Raw genomic sequence first — 22,467 nt, 5'->3', positions numbered from 1 at the left:
GGATCTTACCCCTCCCATTGCAAGTTCCTCTCCAGCCCTGAGCAGATGTCGTGAGCTCTGGCACTGGGCAGCCAACACAGTCTTGACTCTCGCTCTTTGCTACAAAGAAGTGTCAAACCCCCTCACAAAACCCCTTACTACCACTACATTCTTATGTGTTCCCTTCACTTGAATGGCATCCTGTCCCACAGTGCCACAGTTAGTCAGCTGATTCACCATGAAGCCCCTACTCTCATCCAAACAAGCTGAAAGAGGTGGAATTAGGTTATTGAGCTGGATGATCAGCAGTTATCATAATGAATATTGCCAAATGGCCTCCTCCTGCTTCTTTTTCTCTGTTTACCCATTTACCATATCCTCACCAAACAGCTAACTCCTGTTTCTGTGGTATGGTAAGAACCAATCCTAAAGGGTGAGAAAGAAAGACAGAAAAAGCGAAGGGAAACAAACACCTCCTTTACCCCTTCACCAAACTCTCCCATTTACCAAACTCCAAGCTTGCACTCAGTTCCTTGCTGAACTCTATTTTCTTGAGTTGCAATAAAGATTCTGAATTTATACAAAACTGAACTGGATCTACTGAACTGGCTCAAGGCAATGTTGTGGTAAACATTATCTTTTATTGAACTGACTGTACAATGCAAGGTTTAGCATGAGGCTTCACATACAATTTCCTCTCAACAAACCCACGTAATGTGATTTTATATCATTGATTTTTTTTTTACACCATTGATTTTTTGTTTTTAAAGTGCCCAATTTTTTTTTCACATTAAGAGGCAATTTAGTGTGGCCAATCCACCTACTCTGCACATCTTTCGATTGCGGGGAAATGTACAAACTCCAGATGGACAGTGACCCAGGACCGGGATCAAACCCCGGTCCTCAGCTCCATGAGGTAGCAGTGCTAACCACTGTGCCATCGTACCACCCTGCATCATTGATAATGGAGACTATTTACGTATTTAACGTTAATCCATTACCCTCAACACCACAAACTGTGTCTATTAAATACATAATTTAAATTATCCTACATTACCCCAAAGTCTCTGCATTCATTCATCCCTGGTGTTGTGGTGGTTTTACCAATTTCCCTGACCTTGCTCTCAGCTCTCTCTCGGGATGTACATGGTTCAGGCTCTCCATGTTCTGTCTCAGCCTTGCTAGAGTCATAAATTAATCAAAAGAGACTACTGGTTCTGTGTTCAGGTGGTCTTCCAGATCATTTGGGTAGTTGGCCCATTCATTGATGGAATTTTTGTCGATAAAAGTGCAGTTCTGTTTCTTCTCACTTCTTTCAGAGAACTAGTGCAGCATCAATGGGCAGAATGGCCTCTGTCCATAAAGATTATGTGATTATTCCATTTTCAGTCTCCACAAGACACGATCACAGATGTCTGCACGTCCTCCCCGTGTGCGCGTGGGTTTCCTCCGGGTGCTCCGGTTTCCTCCCACAGTCCAAAGATGTGCGGGTTAGGTGGATTGGCCATGCTAAATTGCCCGTAGTGTAAGGTTAATGGGGGGATTGTTGGGTTACGGGTATACGGGTTACGTGGGTTTAAGTGGGGTGATCATTGTTCGGCACAACATCGAGGGCCGAAGGGCCTGTTCTGTGCTGTACTGTTCTATGTTCTATGTTCTATTGTTTACTTCCAAAACTTGGCAATTGCGATTCAGGTCACAAAAACATGCTAAATTCTCCTGGTTGGAGTTTTGGTGAATCATGTACTTTATGGTATTTATTATAATTTCTGGTTTGATTTGCACGGCATCTTCTTCCCTTATTCTCTCCATCTTTGTTGTTTTGAGACAATGCACAAGGATGTGTAGAAGAACAGGAAGTTGAGCCCAGTTGTCTTCCCATTAGAGCTGTGGACAGAGCCAAACCATTCTGGAGTGGTGTAGAATGGCAGCTCAAAAATATCATACCCATGGTTCTTCACAAAGCCATTACCATCCTTATGCCTCTTTCATTCTTCCATCAGCTTGTAGATATCGGAGAGAAATAATCATATGTACAACTCCACAGGCTTCGGTGAACTGCTTAAAAATTTGTTTGCCTTGTGTTGCAAAAATTTATTTTGGTAATTTAGTGACAGCTTCCGAGGTGGGATCATAAAGACGTTTAACTTCAATCAATAACACTGAGGAATGTCTTCCATTTAAGCTCAAAAGCATTCATTCGAGACGTTCCCATAGTCTGGTTGGAAATGAGGATACCATTCCCTTTGCTCCTGGCAAGATTGCACAGCAGATCCAGCTTAAAATCATTTCCTCAAATGATTTTGAGATCTCTGGCTACCAAATAGAATTTCACGTTCTAGTCCAACACTTCGTAATGCCTAGATTCCCTGGTGTATTCTCTGAAATGTCTCGAGTCTGAAGACTTTATGAGCAGTCTCTCATAAATCAGGTCATCCACAGCACTGAAATGACTGTGTTGCTCATAGGAACATAACTGGGAGCAGGAGTCGGCCATCTGGCCTCTCGAGCCTGCTCCGCCATTCAATAAAATAATGGCTGATCTTTTTATGGAATCAACTCCACTTATCCGCCCGCTCACCGTAACCTTTTATTCTTTTACTGTTCAAAAATCTATCTACCTTTACCTTAAAAACATTTAAAGAGGTAGCCTCAACTGCGTCACTGGGCAAGGAAGTCCAGATTCAACAGATTCAAGATCCTTTGGGTGAAGAGGTTCCTCCTCAACTCATTTCTAATATGCTCCCCCTTATTTTGAGGCTGTGCCCCCTCGATCTAATTTCACCCGCCAGTGGGAACAATCTTTCTGATTATATCTTATCTATTCCCTTCATAAATTTTATTTGTTTCTATAAAATCCCCTCATTCTTCTAAATTCCAATGAGTATAGTCCCAGTCTACTTAGTCTTTCCTCATAAGACAATCCTCTCAACTCCGGCATCAACCTAGTGAATCTCGTCTGCACACCCTCCAGTGTCAGTACATCCTTTCTCAAGTAACGAGACCAAAACTGTATACAGTACTCCAGGTGTGGCCTCACTAGCACCCTGCACAGCAGCAACATAACCTTCCTGCTTTTTAACACCATCCCTCGAGCAATGAAAGACAAAATTCCATTTGTCTTCTTAATTACCTGCTGCACTTGCAAACCAACTTCTTGCGATTCATGCATAAGGACACCCAGGTTCTTCTGCACAGCAGCATGCTGCAATTTTTTAACCATTTAAATAATAGGCCATTTTGCTGTTATTCTTACCAAAATGGATGACTTCACATTTATCAACATTGACCTCCATCTGCCAAACCCTTGCCCACTCACAAACTATCTATATCCCTCTTCAGACTTTGTGTCCTCTGCACACTGGGCTCGACCGCTCACCTTAATGTCATCTGTGAAATTTCACAAATTACACTTGGTCCCCAACTCCAGATCATCCATGTAAATTCTAAACAATTGCACCCAACACTGATCCTGGAGGCACACCACGAGCCAATGAGAAAATCACTGATTTCTCCCTACTCTGTTTTCTGTCAGTTAACCAATCCTCTATCCATGCTAATACATTACCCGTAATGCCATGCGCCTTTATCATATGCAGCAGCCTTTTTTACTGCACCTTGTCGAATGCCTTCTGGAAATCCAAATACACCACATCCACCGGTTCCCTGTTGTCCACCCTGCTCATAATGTCCTCAAAGAATTCCACTAAATTAGTCAAACATGACCTGCCTTTCATGAACCCATGCTACGCTTGCCCAATGGGACAGTTTCTATCCAGATGTCTCGCCATTTCTTCCTTAACGATAGATTCAAGCATTTCCCCACTACAGAAGTTAAGCTAATCGGCTTATTATTACTCGCCTTTTGTTTAGCACCTTCTTTAAACAACGGTGTCACATTTGCTGTTTTTCAATGCGCCAGAACCGCCCCAGAGTCCAACGAATTTTGGTAAATTATCACAAGCGCATTTGCTATTTCCCGTGCCACCTTTTTTAGTACCCAGGGATGCATTCTATCAGGGCCAGGAGACCAGTCTACCTTTTGTCCGATTAGCCTTTAGTCATAATGATCATTTCTAGGTCCTCACCTGTCAAAGCCTCCTTGCCAACAATTATGGTCATGTTATTTGTGTTTTCCGCTGTGAAGGCCGACACAAAATAACTGTTCAATGCCTCAGCCATTTCTTCATTTACCTTTATCAAATCCCCCTTCTCATTCTCTAAAGGAACAATGTTTACCTTAGCTACTCTTTCTTGTTTTATTTGCTTGAAATATTGCTTCAAGTGAGATTATTTGGAACATATTCTGGCCATCCTTTGATGCAGTATTCCCAAATGTAGCCCATTCTTCATCAACTTTTTGTGCCATTAAATTGTATTCAGCCTCTGCGCAGTTGCTGAAAAACTGTGGTCAATGAGGGAGAGGACTGCACATAGGCAATGAAATTTGTGTCTTCCTGTTCAGGCGCTTTTCAGCTATGTGGCATTGTGTAGGCACTGCAGTGCAATCAGTGGCGGTACAGTGTAATTGCAGTAATTAAAAAAAGACAATTTTAAAAATGAAGGACAAAATGCTTGACCTTGAAATAAAGAATGAATTCTGTGTGCATGCTTTAGTTCTATTCTTCCTTACTTCTAATCCTGCTTCACTTCAAGGCTATAACTGTTCCGGACTCTCAAAGCCAGTTTTTGCAGAAATTGTTAAAATTTGTGTTTGCGTTTTCATCACAGTATGGTAACGTCTTGAAGTAAAGGGCATTTCCATTTGTTTTAATAAACAACAATAATGGCGCTATTTACTCCTTCTACCATTGATGGTGGTGGCAATTGCCTAGCACTGAGTGGAATGTTCTTTCTCTGCCATGGTCTTAAATTTGGTGAAAGGAAAATGTTGCTCCAGTTTCGCTGTATGTTCTTAACGCCAGGCCAATCAGTAAATCTTTAGTGTATAAAACACTGCATCATCCATCTCTTCAAAGCTTTGACTATTAGTTTTTGTTGACAGCTTCTCATGGCTTCTCACCACCTCTGCTCATTGATTGTGGAAGGTGAAGGTTGGGATGTTTGGCTCAAGGACACAGTTGCCAATTGTGTTTAGATGTATTTGTGGCGGTCTGACCACAAGACCTCCCAAGGCTATTTGCACCAACTAGCTAAAATGGCCTTTCTTCCCTAGCTCCAATTTTTAAAAAATATGTTAGTGTTCAAGCAAATTGTTTTGATACACTTGTGCTTTTTCTCCCAGGTTGCTTGTAGCAGCATTCAGAAGATTCTGTCCTGAAGATTATTCTATATGGTAAAAGCAAATTACTGCGGATACTGGAATCTGAAACGAAAGAGAAAATGCTGGAAAATCTCAGCAGGACTGGCAGCATCTGCAAGGAGAGAAAAGAGCTATTGTTTCGAATCCAATGACTCGTTGTCAAAGCTGACAAAGAGTCGTTGGACTTGTAACGTTAGCTCTTTTCTCTTCCTACAGATGCTGCCAGTCCTGGTGAGATTTTCCAGCATTTTCTCTTTCATTATTCTACATGATGGTGGGAAAGAGGTTGCAGTGAGAGTAAAAAAAAAATGGCAGAGGCGAGGTGAAGAATTGAAAAGCTAAGAAATTGGTGGTGGGGAGTACAGAAAATGTCTAAGTGAAGTTTGAAAAGTTTAGAGAAAGAAACTAAAAAGTCTCAACAGGCTTAAAGGAATGTGGACTTTTATAAAACATACAAAACTATCAGTAACACCTTAAAAAATGTTTTTAAAGGCTGAGGAGAGAGGTTTAGATACCCAGAGAAGGGCTGAATGACCTCCTCTTGTGCTGTATTAAAAAAGCAGAACTTGACCGGAAAATACAACTGCAAATTAGTTGTGCAGTTTTAAAAACTGGAAAATAAAATGAAAAGAAACAGAAACACTGGGAACAATGCTTGAAAGAGACAGTAGAGATGAACTTCAAAAAAAACATGCACTGAAGCGAGTTTTAAAAAAAGAGGACTATGCTTAAAATGTGAAACAATGGCAGCAACACCAAAAAAAATACAAACATCAGAAGTTGAATGAGATAAAGAAACAAACTGCTGAATGTCAGGATTCATATCTGTGCCAGCACTGCACATTCCACTTCGGCTCCGCTTTGTAAATTTTGGAGCAAGCACAGCAGCTAGATTTGATCAGAAGCAAGCAGAGTCCAATTGTTGAAGCTCTTTTGAATGTTTCAAGCAAGGTTGAGGTATAAATTAGAATTACATGCTGGTGGGGAGTGGTAGAAGAGAGAAAAACTGTCTGCTCAAAGTAGAAAAACAATATATACTTTTTAAAGAATAAAATCAGCTCAACTAAAACTTAGTGAAAGTATTCATACAGTACACACTAAACAGCCAGAAGCAATTGGAGCAGGGACTTAATGGATCAATTATTGGTGTGGGGCCAAGTAGCTTGTATGTTGAGTTGCAGGAATGTTTCCCTTGCTTATCTGTTATCTTCACACTGCTGATTATTGTTCTCTCTCTATATATCAGCTTTGTTCATGCATGAATCAGACGATCACAGGTTCAAGGCCTACTCCAAAAATTTCATTTAGACTGACACCACAGTGCACTACTATTATTACTATTGACTGGGTGCGATGGCTCACGGCCCAAAATACCTGCTCAGGTAGATTGGAGGTAGATAGGAACAATTGAGTTCTCTCTCACTGCTAAGATGAACATTTAAAATTCAACTGACCTTACTTCAAAACAGCGGTGATTAATTTCATCGCTGTTTTGGAACCTTGTTATGCATAAACTGGCTCATAATTTATCTAAATCACAAAAGTAATTATAGAAACAATAACTTTAAAACAAATTCAATAGTTATGAAATGTTTTGGTATGTCCCAAGCATGCAAAAGATTCTATACAAATGTAAGTTATCTACTGTTGGTCTACTATAACAGATATCTTCCATGGGCAAGAAAACTACAACATTCAAGGACCTCAACACCACCCAGGACCAAGCAATCTGCTGAATTGGCACCCCATCCACCCCTTAAATAGTTAATTCCTCCATGCACAGTAACAGCAATGCACCACCTGCAAAATACATTGCAGCAATTTGTCAATGCTCCTCAGATAGTCCCTTCCAAACCTGCAGCCTCTACCCACTAGAAATACAAGAGTAGCAGATACATGGGATCACTAACACCTACAAGGCTCCTCTCCAGCCACTCACTTTCTACTTTAGAACTATGGCGGAAATCTTCCATCCTTGTTGCATCTGGCATTTTCCGGTGTTGTTGAGAGTCAATGGTGTTTTGACTTGAAGGGTCCAGCCACGGACAAGGCTGGAGAATCCCACCCTATAATTGGCATTCTTTCATTGTCTCTGGATCAAAAACCTGAAACTGTCTCTCTAACAGCTCTGTGGGTGCTGCAGCACATGGACTGCTGCAGTTGAAGAAGGCAGCTTACCACCACTCTCTCAAGGGCAATCAGAGATGAACAAGTGTTGGCTTTTCCAGTGATGGCCATATCCCACAGACAAATAATAAAAATGAATTTTCCAATATTATTGAGGCTAGTAGCTGAAATAACACTGCATATTTCTATCGTCATTGTGGTAACTTGTCCAAGTCAAAAATGCGTTACAAGATAATTTTCTTTAATATAACAAATTAGTGAAGTTTAAAATACAGTATGGACTCAAATATGGGAGCAACTAGTTAAACAGCGAAATAATAACAGAATAGAATTAGAACTAATGACAGTTAAATACAAATATATACAGGTAACAACTAATAACATCACAGCACGTGCTGGTGACATTAGCAATGCATTTAAATAAGAAGATGCTTAATGATAACACTCTATAACAGTCAGTTGCCCAAAAATTATAACTTGATCAAAACAACAGCTCATTGTATTTTTTAAAAAATTCATCTATGTTATTCAAATAAATATTCAAAGATTACCCACAGGCCTTTTCCAATTAAAGGGCAATTTAGCATGGCCAATCCACCGAGCCTGCGCATCTTTGGATTGTGGGGGTGAGACCCACGCAGTCGCGGGGAGGATGTGCAAACTCCACATGGGCAGTAACCTGGGGCAGGGATAGAACCCGAGTCCTTGGCGCCATGAGGCAGCCATGCTAACCCTAGCACAGGCCTTTTTACTCCAGGTGCTCCGGTTTCCTCCCACAAGTCCCGAAAGGCACACTGTTAGGTGAATTGGACATTCTGATTTCTCCCTCTGTGTAGGGCCTTTTCACAGTAACTTCATTGCAGTGTTAGAACATAGAACATACAGTGCAGAAGGAGGCCATTTGATGCATCGAGTCCGCACCGACCCACTTTAAGCCCACACTTTAAGCCCACACTTCCACCTTGTCCCTGTAACCCAATAACCCCTCCTAAACTTTTTGGACACAAAGGGCAATTTTAGCATGTCCAATCCACCTAACCTGCACGTCTTTGGACTGTGGGAGGAAAGCGGAGCACCCGGAGGAAATCCATGCAGACACAGGGAGAACGTGCAGATTCTGAAGAGCCTACTTGTGACAATAATGATTATTATGTTCCATCAAAAGTTAAATTTCCTTTCAAACACATGACACACTATACACCAACAACAATTGGCTAAACTAATTATTTAAAATCTAGTAAAGCAATTTTAGCTTTTGAAAGTTAGAAACAAAAATCATGTTATATATGCTTCCTTATTGCAGCAAATTGAAGGACTAAAAACATCAACATCAAGTATTGGCAAAACATTGGTTAACAAGTCATACTGTGAAATAATCTCACCTACAATATTGATAATTAACTGGAACAAAATATGATAATTTAACATTTCCTGAAAAAACTCAGTTCTAACCTACAGAACTGAGGTTCCTAAAAACAAAATGTTAAGTATCAATTCCAATCCTCTCTCTGATAACTGAGTGAGACCAAACTAGAACATTCACAAGCTTCTGGCCATCTCGATCACAAAGATTGCCTACTTCCAACTTTGTAACATCGCTGGTGTCTACCCAGCCTCTCTTCATCCATTGCTGAATGCATTCTTTATTACCAATAGACTTAGCTTGAGCATCGGCTGGAGCATCAATGAGGCTGAGAGGTTTGTGGATAGCACGTTTTTAGATGTTGGTCACCTCGCAGCTTAAGGAAGTGCAGTCCGAGAGGGAATGAATGACCATCTGTCAGAAGGAGGGTATGCAGGAAGTCAGAAAAGTCCCAAGGTGCATCTCACTCCAAGAACTGTTTTTCTGTGTTGGAAAACAGTGAAAGTGACAATTTCTCTGGTGAGTGCAGCCAAAGCCAAGATCACAGCACTATGTGTGGTTCAGCTGCAGGAGAGGAGTTACGAGTGGAGCAATAGTGATCGGAAACTCAATAGTAAGGGGTGTAGACAGGCATTTCTACATGACTCCAGGATGGTGTGTTGCCTCCCTGGTGCCAGGATCAAGGATATCACTGAACGGCTGCAGCAGAGCATTCTGAAGGGGAAGGGTGCACACTTAGAAGTTTCCCATGGGTACCAATGACATAGGTAGAAAGAGGGATGAGGTCCTGCAACAATAATTTTGGGAGCTAAGTAGTTGATTGAAAAGCAGGATCTCAACGTTTGTAATCTCTGCCATATGCTATTGAGTGTAGGAGTGGAGGGTAAGTATAGTCACCATAGTCCCAGATTACCATACACTGCATTCCCCTTTGAGGGGGAAGAGCTGACTGGTGGTGACGTAACCTGAGGAACAGGAGGATAGAGCTGATGAATGTATGACTGAAGTGATGGTACAGGAGGAAAGGTTTTAATTCCCTGGATTACTGTCCCCATTTAATTTCCTGGATCACTGGGTCCATTTTTGGGGAAGGTGGGACCTGTACAAGTCGGACAGATGGAATGGATAAGGAAAAAAGGAGGCTTATGGCAGATACAGCGGGCTCAAAACAATGGAAGCCCTAGCGAAGTATAGAAAGTGCAGAAAGAAATGATGAGAGCGAAGAGACGGCACGAAAAGCTCCTGGCAGCAAATAAAGGAAAAGCTCAGGGTATTTTTCAAGTATATTAAGGGCAGGAATGTAACCAGGGAAAGGTAGGGCCGATTAAGGACCAAAGTGGCAATCTGTGTGTGGCGCCAGAGGACAGGGGTGAAATTTTAAATTAATTTTTTTGTATCTCTGTTCACTCTGGAGAAGGACGACGTAGGTACAGAAATCAAGGAGGGGGGCTGTGATATAATCGAACAAATTTGCTTTGAGAGGGGAGAGGTGTTACGAGTTTTAGCGGGCTTAAAAATGGATAGATCCCAGGGCCAGACGAGATGTGGGATGCAGGGGAGGAGATTTCAGGAGCTCCGATGCTAATTTTCAAATCCTGTCTGGCCACAGGAGAGGTGCCAGAGAACTGGAGGGCAGCAAATATGATACCATTATTCAATAGGGTGTATAATAGCATAGTGGTATTGTCACTGGACAATCCAGAGACCCAGGGTAATCCTCTGGGGCCCAGGGTTTAGGTAGGGAAGAAAATCTGCCGTCCTCACCTGGTGGGGCCTACATGTCACTACCAATCCATAGCAATGTATTTGATTCTTAAATGTCCTCCGCGATGGGCAATAGATGCTGACTCAGCCAGTGACGCCCACATGTCATGAACGAATAAAATCAAAGGAAGTAGGGATAAACAAGGTAACTATAAGCCAGTGAATCTAATATCAGTGGTAGGGAAATTATTGGAAAAGATTCTGAGGGACAGAATTAATCTCCACTTGGAGAGGCAAAGATTAATCAATGATAAACAGCGTGGCTTTGTAAGGGGAGATCATCTCGCACAAATTTGATTGAAATTTTCAAGGAGGTGACTAGGTGTGTAGATGAGGGCAGTGCAGTTGATGTAGTCTACATGGACTTCAGTAAGGCTTTTGACAATGGACATGGGAGGCTGGTCAAGAAGATACGAGCCCACAGGATACAGGAAAATTTGATCCAAAATTGGCTTAGTGGCAGGAGGCAGAGGGTTGAATGTGGTTTTTGCGACAGGAAGCCTGTGTTGAGTGATGTACCATAGGGATCAGTACTGGGTCCCTTGCGTTTGTAGTGTATATTAATGATATAGACGTGAAAGTAGGAGGGATGATCAGTAGGTTTGCAGATACATAAAAACTGGTGGTATGGTAAATAGCGAGGAAGAAAGTCTTAGAATACAGGATATAGACGGGTTGGTCTGATGAGCAGAACCGTCACAAATGGAATTTAACCCTGAGAAGTGAAAGGGGAAGCATTTTGGAAGGTCTAACAAAGCAAGCGAATATACAATGAACGGTAGGATGCTAGGAAGTACAAAAGACCAGAGAGATCTTGGGGTGCATGTCCATAGATCTCTGAAAGCAGTAGCGCATGTTGATAAGATGGTTAAGGCGGCAAATGGGATATCTGCCTTTATTAGCTAAGGCACAGAATATACGAATAGAAAGGTATGATGCAGCTGTACAAAATGCTCGTTAGGCCACAGTTGAAGTACCAAATGCAGTCGCCACATTATAAGAAGGATGTGATTGCACTAGAGGGTGGAGAGGAGATTCACCAGGATGTTGCCTGAAATGGAGTGCTTCAGTTATGAAGGGTGGTTGGTTAGACTGGGCTTGATTTCTTTAGAGGGGAGAAGGCTGAAGGAGAACATGATCGAGATGTGCAAAATTATAAGGGACATGGATAGGAAGAAACCTTTCCGTTAGTAGAGGGGTCAATTACCAGAGGGCATAGAATTAAAGTTATGATGGGAGATTTAGAGGGGATTTAAGGAAAAACTTTTTCACTAACTAAGAGGTGGTGGGAGTCTGGCACTTACTGCTTGAAAGGGTGATAGAGGCAGGAACCCTCACAGCATTTTAGAAACATTTAGGTGAACACATTGCATTCAAGGCCAAGGACCGAGTGCTGGAAAATGGGATTAGAATAACAGGTGCTTGATTACTGGTACAGACACGATGAGTCGAAGGGCCTCTTTTTGTGCTGCAAAATTCGATGACTATTCCAATGCACTTCTGGCTGGCCTGGCCCCTTGTTCTAAAACTTAAGCTCATCAGAATCTCTGCTCGCCCTCTGCTTACTCGCACAAAGTACTGCCCGTGTTTCAACTCCTGCATTGACGTGGACTGGTTCCTGGTCTGGCAACAACTCGATTTAAAATTCTCATCCTTATTTTCAAGTCTGTCTATGGTCATGTCCTCCCATCTCTAAACTCCTCCAGCCCTATAATCCTCAATGTTCTCTCTGCTCTGATAATTCTGATCTCTTGCGCAACATAATTTTCATCACTCCACCATTGGTGACTGCACTTTCAGTTTGTATGGCCCCTAAGCTCTGGAATTTCCTCCCGAAGCCACTGCCTCTCCTTCTCTAAGCCATTATTTAACACCCATCACTCTGACCAAACTGATACATGTAGCACAGTGTCGTATTTCCTTTCATAAAATTCGCGTGAAGCACTTTGGAAGATTTAACTATGTGAAAATCACAATATAAATGCAAGTAAAGATGATTCTGTTATTCATGAAGTACATATGGTGTTTTTAAACAGATTAGAGTTAATAATCTGGTGCATTTATAATGCAGCTACTCTTTTTGACAAAGTAGTTGATGTATCACTTTGAGCCAGGAACCACCTCATTTATGCTGCAAGGTTTAAGTCAAAATTCCTCCACAGGGAATCTATACATCTAGTCTACTGGTTAAAATCTAAATGTCTGGGATGCACAGGTTAGCTCTCTATGAATTATAGTACAAGTAAATTATAATAGATAATTTCCTCCCACCATTAACAAGGAGGTACAAATTTAAGATATTCACAAACATGGAGTTCAGGAAACTTTTTTAAGACCAGCATAAAATTCCACCACAAGCAATTATGAAGCAGACTTAATAAAGTATTTAAGAATAAGAAAGTTACTTGAATATTTAAAATAATTTACGGTAAAGGTGGGGGTGGGGGGGGGGGGGGGTCAGGAGGCTGCAGTGCTGAAAAATGGCATGGATTGAGGCGCCAAATAATCTATTTTGGTCCTGGAATAATGTATATCAACATCAGGTAGGTTTACAAGGATCCACTCAAAACACTTCTTAAATCCACATTTAAAAGCTTGGCACAGCACTGGAATTATACTCCAGGCAATTGTGAAGCTACCTCCTTCACGTCATTTCTGGTAGAGTTGGGCTGTACCTTGATTCCAGAGTGAAGTCGGAATTGCTGTTGAATGAAAGTGTATTTCTGCCAATTTCAAAGCTTCAGTAGAAATACAACCTTGCATACATATGGCAATGTCAGGTACCTGATCTCAACTGAAGAAAACATTTACAAATGATTCAAAAATAACTGGTGCAAAGTGAAAGTACTGTGTGGCAAACTTGTTTACGGCATGATAATTGCTCCAAATATGTCCTGACTTGCCCAACTTGTTTTCAACACAGACAATAAGATTAGGTCATTCGATTATTTACTATGTGCCCTGACAATCCCATGAAAACAAAAACTCCTTACTTGTGTTTACGACTAGAAGCAAATCTGGTCACCCAAAACTGTCTAAACTTCATGGGGAAGGGTAGGAGGGGTCCTCCCTTGCATTTTAAAAACCATTTCCCCACGAACGAAAGAAACAGATTTCCGAATTAGGGGTAGCCAGTCTGGACCTGATTCTGCCCCCAAATGCTGATGCCCAGGGTAGATGTTCGAATTTTAGGCACTCTGTTTTTCTCTCCATCCAGGATATGTGTTTTAGTAACCGAAGAGAAAATGCTGGAAAATCTCAGCAGGTCTGGCAACATCTGTACGGTCTGGCAGCATCTGTAAGGGAGAGAAAAGAGCTGACGTTTCGAGTCCAATGACTCTTTTGTCAAAGCTGGTTTTGTCAAAGCAGGGGTCATCTGGACTCGAAACGTTAGCTCTTTTCTCTCCCTACAGATGCTGCCAGACCTGCTGAGATTTTCCAGCATTTTCTCTTTCGTTTCAGATTCCAGCATCCGCAGTAATTTGCTTTTATATATGTTTTAGTAACTCTTGTTCTTCTCTCCACAGATACGGAGTTTCCCCAGCACCTTCTGTTTTCATTTCACATTTCCAGCACCCGCAACGTTTTGCTTTTATGTTAATCATTGGTGTCTCAGTGTTGACACCAACTCTATGTCTCCACCACAACTTGAGAAAACTCCCAACCCTCGAGCTTCACTCCAGATACAACCTTTTTGCAAGGTGCTCGGGGTGAAAATGAAACGACTTGGCCACTTTTCTTTTTAAACAGCAGACACGACAGTACAGTGAAAGAGTTAGTCTGCCTGCACAGAGAGTTTTTGCTTCAGTGGCGATCCAGGTGTGCGGGGAAAACAACATTGAAAACAAAAATCACTGCTTCAAAATTGGGGTGCAGTGAAGTAGAAGGAGAGTTTTAGGACAGGTTTACCGCCGCCCCACCACCCCTCGACAGGGGGGGGGGGGGGGGTCTGCCGCGCAACCCCTTCACCCCCAAACTTTAACCGCTGAACCGACGGCGACAACCGGGCTGGCGCGGGCGAGCGGGCGGACCGACCTTACTGAACACCTCCAAGTCATCGTCCTCGTCCTCATCCTCGAAACCCAGCACGTCCTTGGAGAGCGGGTGGGGAGCGACCCCTCTGGGGGTCTTGCTGCTGCTGCTGCCGGCGGCTTCCATCTTCCCTCCCCTGGCGCCCGCTGATGTGTCCGACTCGGAATCGACGCCGAACCGTTCCCCCGCCTCCACACAGCGGCCACAGGGAGTGCTCAGTGCGCAGCAGCGGAAACGGCCCGCGCTCCAACGGAAAACGCTGCAAACGGCCGGGGCGCGAGGGTTGGGAACCGTTAGACTCGGAGGGCGGGGCGGGGCTGGCTGGGTGTGGGTGGTAGGTAGGTAGGGAGGAATGGAGGGGGTGTGGGTGGTAGGTAGGGGGGGGGGGGTGTGGGTGGTAGGTAAGGGGGGGGGGGGTGTGGGGTGGTAGGTATAGGGGGGGGGGGGTGGTGGGGTGTGGGTGGTAGGTTAGGGGGTGGGGGGTGTGGGGTGGTAGGTAGGGGGGGGGGGTGTGTGGTGGTAGGGTAGGGGGGGGGCTTGTGGGTGGTAGGTAGGGGGGGGTGTGGGGGTGGGTAGATAGGGGGGGGTGTGTGGGTGGGTAGGTAGGGGGGGGGTGTGTGGGGTGGTAGGTAGGGGGGGGGGGTGTGGGTGGTAGGGAGGGAGGGGGGACGGGTGTGGGTGGTAGGGAGGGGGGACGGTGTGGGTGGTAGGGAGGGAAGCTGGGACGGGGTGTGGGTGGGAGGGAGGGGGGACGGGGGTGGGTGGAGGGAGGGGGGACGGGTGTGAGTGGGTGGGAGGGAGGGGGACGGGGGTGGGAGGGAGGGGGGACGGTGTGGGTGGTAGGGAGGGGGGAGGGTGTGGGTGGTAGGGAGGGAGGGGGGACGGGTGTGGGTGGTAGGGAGGGGGGACGGGTGTGGGTGGTAGGGAGGGAGGGGGGACGGGTGTGGGTGGTAAGGAGGGAGGGGGAAGGGTGTGGGTGGTAGGGAGGGAGGGGGGACGGGGGAGGGAGGAGGGGGAAGGGTGTGGGAGGGGGGAGGGTGTGGGTGAGGGGGAGGGTGTGGGTGAGGGGGAGGGGGGACGGGTGTGGGAGGAGGGAGGGGGGACGGGTGTGGGTGGTAGGGAGGGAGGGGGGATGGGTGTGTGGTGGTAGGGAGGGGGGACGGGGTGTGGGTGGTAGGGAGGGAGGTGGGACGGGTGTGGGTGGGAGGGAGGGAGGGAGGACGGGGGTGGGTGGGAGGGAGGGGGGACGGGTGTGGGTGGTAAGGAGGGAGGGGGGACGGGTGTGGGTGGTAGGGAGGGAAGGGGGACGGGGGAGGGAGGGAGGGGGGACGGGTGTGGGTGGGAGGGAGGGGGGACGGGTGTGGGAGGGAGGGAGGGGGGACGGGTGTGGGAGGGAGGGAGGGGGGAGGGTGTGGGTGGTAGGGAGGGAGGGGGGACGGGTGTGGGTGGTAGGGAGGGGGGACGGGTGTGGGTGGTAGGGAGGGAGGGGGGACGGGTGTGGGTGGGAGGGAGGGAGGGGGGACGGGGGTGGGTGGGAGGGAGGGGGGACGGGGGTGGGTGGGAGGGGGGGCGGGGGTGTGTGGGAGGGAGGGGGGACGGGTGTGGGTGGGTGGGAGGGAGGGGGGAAGGGGGTGGGAGGGAGGGGGGCGGGGGTGGGAGGGAGGGGGGGACGGTGTGGGTGGTAGGGAGGGGGGACGGGTGTGGGTGGTAGGGAGGGAGGGGGGACGGGTGTGGGTGGTAGGGAGGGGGGACGGGTGTGGGTGGTAGGGAGGGGGGACGGGTGTGGGTGGTAGGGAGGGAGGGGGGACGGGTGTGGGTGGTAGGGAGGGAGGGGGGACGGGTGTGGGAGGGAGGGAGGGGGACGGGTGTGGGTGGGAGGGAGGGGGGACGGGTGTGGGTGGGAGGGAGGGGGGGACGGGTGTGGGAGGGAGGGAGAACGGCTGTGGGTGGTAGGGAGGGTGTGGGTGGTAGGGAGGAGGGAGGGTGTGGGTGGTAGGGAGGGGGGCGGGTGTGGGTTGTAGGGAGGGGTGGGGGGGGTGGTAGGGAGGGGTGGGCGGGGTGGGTGGTAGGGAGGGGGGGCGGGGGGTGGGTGGTAGGAAGGAGGGGCGGGGGTGGGTGGTAGGAGGGGGGTGTGGGTGGTAGCGGGGGCCGGGGGTGGGAGGGGCCGGGTGGGTCGGTTGTGGGTGGGAGGGGGAGGGGCCGAGTGGGGGGGGTGGTGAGGAGAGGTGGCCGAGTTGGGGGGGGGGTGGTGAGGAGAGGTGACCGAGTGTGTGGGGGAGGGTCACGAGGAGAGGCGACCGAGTGGGTGGGGTGTGAGGCGAGGAGAGGTGGGGGGAGGCGAGGTGAGGTGACCGAGTGTGTGTGGGGGGAGGCGAGGAGAGGTGGGGTTGGCGAGGACGCTGATGAGCGGGGGGGCGAGGAGAGGTAACTAAGTGGGTGTGGGGGGGGGGGCGTGAAGAGAGTTGACCGAGTTGGCATGGGGGGGCCGAGGAGAGGTGACCTAGTGGGTGTGCTGGTGAGGGGGAGAGGTGGGGGATGGCGAGGAGAGTTAACTGAGTGGGGGTGCGTGGTCAAGGATAGGTGACCAAGTTGGGGGGCTGTGACCGGGGGAGGCATGGGCAAAGAGAGGTGACCAGGGAGGGAAGGGCGAGGAGAGGTGACCGGGGGTGGGAGGGGAAGGGAGGGGGCTGGTTTTGGGAAGAGGAGGGGGTTGGTTAGAATGGTGGGGGTGAGGAGAGGTGACCGAGTTGGGGGTGCACGAGGAGAGGTGACCGGAAGGTGTGGGTGGGGGGGAAGGAGAGGTGACCGAGTGGGTGTGGGGCGGTGAGGAGAGGTGACCGAGTGGGTGTGGGGGCGGTGAGGTGACTGGAGGAGGGAAGTGCAAGGAGATGTGACCATGGGAGGGGAAGGGAGGAGGCTGGTTTGGGGGAGGGATGTGGTGAGAAGATGTTCCAGAGGGAGGGGATGAGGAGAGATGACGGAGGGAGTGGGGTGAAGAGAGGTGAGTGAGTGAGTGGGTCTGGGGGGGAGGAGAGGAGGATGAGGGGAGGCGAGGAGAGGTAACAGAGTGGGTATTGGGGGGCGGCGAGGAGAGGTGGGGGGGCGAGGAAGCTGATGAGCGGGGGGGCGAGGAGAGGTAACGAAGTGGGTGTGGGGAGGGTGAAGAGAGTTGACCAAGTTGGCATGGGCGGGCCGAGGAGAGGTGACCAAGTGGGTGTGGTGGTGAGCGGAGAGGTGGGGGGGGAGGCGAGGAGAGTTGACTGAGTGGATGTGGAGGTGGGGGGGGGGGGGGGGAGGAAAGGTGACCAAGTTGGTGGGGCTGTGACCGGGGGAGGCAAGGGCAAAGGGAGGTGACCAGGAGCGGGACGGGCGAGGAGATGTGACATGGGGAGGAAGGGGAAGAGAGGCGGCTGGTTTTGGGGAGTGATGGGACTATCAATTCATGCGACACGTGGTTAGAAGTGAACATTGGTTTTAATCGTCTTACAACAGAGCCTGCCTGCAACGAGATGAACTTGAGATGAACTGGCAGCAGGCTCACAACAATCGATCTTTATACTTCCGGTTAGGGGGAGGAGCCAAGGGTGGAGCTCAGTACAAACTCCTCATCTCCCCCTATGGGCAGGGCTGCGCAATTACACACAATACAGTACAGAGCACAGAGCCCACAAGGGCCCAATACATGTGACACAATACAGTGTGAATTACTGAGGTTCATAATTCACCACAGGGAGGGATTGGTTAGAAGGGTGAGGAGAGGTAACCGTGTTGGTGGTGGGGGGTGGGAAGAGCCAGGAGAAATGATAGAGTGGGTGGGGGAGCAAGGAGAGTTAACCGAGTGGGTGGGGGTGGGCGAGGAGAGGTAGGCTGGGCAAGGGTTGGTGACCGAGTGGGTGGGTGGTGAGGAGAGGTAACTGAGTGGGTGGGGGGCATGAGGGGAGGTGATCGAGTTCGGGGGGTAGGGTTAGGTGCCGTGTGAGGGACGGGCAAGGAGAGGTGACTGGGGTGGGTGGGGGGTGAAGCCAGAGGGAGAGGTGACCGGGGGGGGGGGGGGGGGGGGTGACATGAGGAGAGGTGAGTTAGCCGAGTTGGTGGAGGGGGCAAAGAGAGGTGATCGAGTTTGTGTGGGAGGGGCGGAGAGAAGAAGTGGGGGGTGGGGTCCGAGGAGAAATAACTGAGTGGGTGTGGGGGTGTGCTTGCTGCTAGGGGAGGTAACCGAGTGTGTGTGGGGGGAGGGGCACAAGGAGAGTTGACCGAGTGGGTGTGGTCGTGGGGGGGAGGCGAGGAGAGGTAACCGAGTGGTGGTGGCAGAGGCAGGAAAGGTAACCATGTGGGCGTGGGATCAGGAGAGATGACCAAGTGGGTGGGAAGGGGGGGGCGAGGGTTAGTGACCGAGTGGGTGTGTGGGGCATGAGGAATGGTGACCGAGTTGGGGGAGGATGTGGGTTAGGTGATCGGGAGGGAAGGGCAAGGAGAGGCGTCCAGGGTTGGTGGGGGGGGGGGGGTGGCGAAGCGAGACGGAGAGGTGACCGAATAGACAGGGACGCGAGGAGAGATAGCCGAGTGGGTGGAGGGGACGAGGAGGGGAGATCGAGTAGCTGTGGTGGGGGGCAAGGGGAGATGACTGAGTGGGGGGGGGGCATGAGGAGAGGTGAGTTATCCGAGTGGGTTGAGGCGGCGAATAGAGGCGACCGAGTGGGTGTGGGGGAGGGTCGAGGGGGGAATGAATGGGAGGGGGGGAGCGGCAAGGGGAGATGCCCGAGGGGGTGGCGAGGGGAGATGAACGAGTGGGGGGGGGGGGGTTGTGAGGGGAGATGACTGAGTGAGTGGGAAGGAGGTGGCGAGGGGAGATGAACAAGGCGGGGGGGGCAAGGGTTATGAACAAGTGGGGGGGCTGGTCGAGGGGAAATGAACGAGTGGGTGGGGGGGGCAAGGGGAGATGACCGAGTAGGTGGGGGCGTGGCGAGGGGAGATGAACGAGTGGGTGTGGGGGGTGTGAGGGTAAGTGACCAAGTGGGTAGGGGGTCAGGGGCAAGGGGAGGTGACCGAGTGGGTGGTTGAGGAGAGGTGACCAAGTGGGTGGGGGAGGGGTCCAAGGGGAAATGACCGAGTGGGTGGGAGGGGGGTGCAAGGGGAAATGACCAAGTGGGTGGGAGGAGGGGGGCAAGGGGAGATGACCAAGTGGGTGGAAGGGAGGGGAGGAGAGCTGAGCGGTGGGAGGGGTCGGTGAGGCGAGAAGGAGAGGTGATTGGGGAGGGGGTGAGGTGAGTTGGCCGATTGGGTAGAGGGGGCAAGGAGAGGTGACCAGGTTTGGGGGGGGGGGGGTGGGCCGAGGAGAGGTGACCAAGTTTGGGGGGGGGGGGGGCGAGTAGAGGTGACGAAGTGGCGGGCGGGAGGAGGCGAGGAGAGGTGACATAGTGGGGGGGGGGGGGGGGTGGCGAGCGATGGTGACCAAGGGGCGGGGGTGAGGAGAGGTGACCGAGTTTGGGGGGGGGGGGGAGGAGAGGTGACCAAGTGGGGGGAAGGAGGGTTGACAAGGAGAAGTGACCAAGCCACCTGGACTAGAAAACTTTTCCTCTCCTTACAGATGCTGGTCAGGCCTGCTGAGATTTTGCAACATTTTCTCTTTTAGGTTAGGAAGAGGAGTTGTGGGGGGTGGGGGGCTGAGAATGGAGTGGAGGGCAGGTGGGAGGGAAAGGGTTGGGTACTTATGACGGAGCAGTCAAAAATCAGTCCAGGAAATTATCCGGCCAAAGTGTTACCTATAAGGGCAGCACGGAAGCACAAGAGCGGCACGGTAGCACAGTGGTTAGCCCTGTGGCTTCACGGCTCCAAAGTCCCAGGTTTGATTCCCGGCTTGGGTCAGTCTCTGTGCAGAGTCTGCATGTTCTCCCCCTGTCTGCGCGGATTTCCTCTGAGTGCTCCGCTTTCCTCCCACAGTCCAAAGATGCAGGTTACGTGAATTGGCCATGATAAATTGCCCTGAGTGTTCAAAAAGGTTAGGAGGGGTTACTGGGTTACAGAGATAGGGTTCAAGTGTGGGCTTAAGTGGGGTGGTCTTTCCAAGGGTCGGTGCAGACTTGATGAGCCAAATGGCCTCCTTCTGCATTGTAAATTCTATGTTCTATAAAGACACTTAACTCTCATTTGCTGTTTTCTCAGCCCCAGTCAAGAACTGGTCCGTTATGATCCAGAAGCTACCTACTCTGGAAAAATATAACATTCCTACATCCAAGTTAGCCCTCCTCTTGCAAAGTTTAAGCTCATGCACTGTGCTTGTCCCAAATCTGTTCAATGGAAGAACCTCTCAGTAGGAATGTGACTCTCATTGCATAACATTATTTGAATGCAAGACTCACTCGTTTTAATTTTAAAAACGTAACTTATTCCTAAAATAACCTGGAGAGAGGATTTGACCATCTCCCCATACCATTTAAAGACATTTCTATTGCTGAACTTCTCCCGTTATCTGCACCCTATTGTCCATTGACCAAAAACTGAACTGGGCCATCCATTGTGGCTCCAAGGGCAGGTCAGAGGCTGGGAATTCTGCTGGAAGTAATTCCTCTACCTGCCCAGTGTTTGCCCACCTTGTACGAGTCACATGACAGGTATGTAATGGAATACTGTCCACTTTGCATGTGTGCAGTTCCAAAAATGCTTATGCTCAACACCATCAAAGACAAAGCAGTCTACTTCATCAGCAGACATATGGAAATACACCCAAAAACTCTCCTCCAAGTCAAACACCACCCAACATGGAAATATACCTCCTTTCCTTCACTTGGTCAAAATCTTAGAACTCACTTCCTTGCATCACTGCAGGAATGCTTGCACCACAGGTTGTACTTGCTCAGATTGATTTAAAAGATTGCTTTCTGGAACAGGAATACCTGATATCCTGGCCAACTTTAACTCCATTACTGAAGTCGGTTTGTGGTCACTTCATCTACTTGCTCCTAATGTACGTTCACAGAATAATAAAGTGCAGAAGAGGTCCTTCAGCCCATCGTGTCTGCACTGACGCATGAAAGACACCTAACCTGCCTACATAATCCCATTTGCCAGCACATGGCCTATAGCCTTGAGTGTTATAATGTGCCAAGTGCTCATCCAGGTACTTTTTAAAGGATTTGAGGCAACCCGTCTCCACCACACTCCCAGGCAGTGCATTCCAGACCATCACCACCCTCTGGGTAATGAGGTTTTTCCTCAAATGATTCCCTAAATCTCTCGTCCTTCGCTCCAGCTAAAACAACCCAAACCTAACCAACCACTCGTCATAACTTAAGTGTTCCATCCCAGGCAACATCCTGGTGAATCATCTGTACCCCCTCCAATGCAATCAGATTCTTCCTATAATGTGGCAACCAGAATTGCACACAGTACTCCAGCTGTGGCCTACCCAAAGTTCTATACAACTCCAACATGACCTCCCTGCTTTTGTAATCCGTGCCTTGATTAATAAAGGAAAGTGTCTCACATGCCTTTTTCACCACCCTATTAACCTGCCCTTTCTGCCTTCAGAGATCAAGGTCCCCTTGTTCTACAGAACTTCCCAGTGTCAGGCCATTCATTTAATCAGGGGCTGGTTTAGCACACTGGGCTAAATGGCAGGCTGTTAAAGCAGACTAAGGCAGGCCAACAGCACGGTTCAATTCCTGTACCAGCCTCCCCGAACAGGCGCCGGAATGTGGCGACTAGGGGCTTTTCACAGTAACTTCATTGAAGCCTACTTGTGACAATAAGCGATTTTAATTCATTCATTGTCAAATTACTCCTTCCAAAGTATATAACCTCACACTTTTCAGGGTTAAATTCCATCTGCCGCTTTTCGGCCCATTTCGCCATCCCCTCGTATCTTTCTGTAACACAAAACACTCAACCTCACTGTTAACCACCTGGCCAATCTTTGCGTCATCCACAAACTTACTGATTC

General features: G+C 48.7%; 1 protein-coding gene across 1 annotated transcript in view; it reads right to left on the bottom strand.

Moving 5' to 3' along the window:
- The window catches only part of snx7 (sorting nexin 7), an 86,757-nt gene extending 71,993 nt beyond the window's left edge, over positions 1-14,764 (bottom strand). Inside the window, exon 1 of the mRNA XM_038793916.1 lies at positions 14,532-14,764. Coding sequence (XP_038649844.1) covers positions 14,532-14,654 — 123 coding nt within the window. The 5' untranslated portion in view covers positions 14,655-14,764. The remainder of the gene's footprint in view (positions 1-14,531) is intronic.
- Positions 14,765-22,467: the final 7,703 nt, after the last annotated feature.

This window comes from Scyliorhinus canicula, chromosome 4 (assembly GCF_902713615.1).
Source record: "Scyliorhinus canicula chromosome 4, sScyCan1.1, whole genome shotgun sequence".
Classification (NCBI taxonomy): domain Eukaryota; kingdom Metazoa; phylum Chordata; class Chondrichthyes; order Carcharhiniformes; family Scyliorhinidae; genus Scyliorhinus; species Scyliorhinus canicula.
This window is presented reverse-complemented; position numbering and strand designations above follow the sequence as displayed.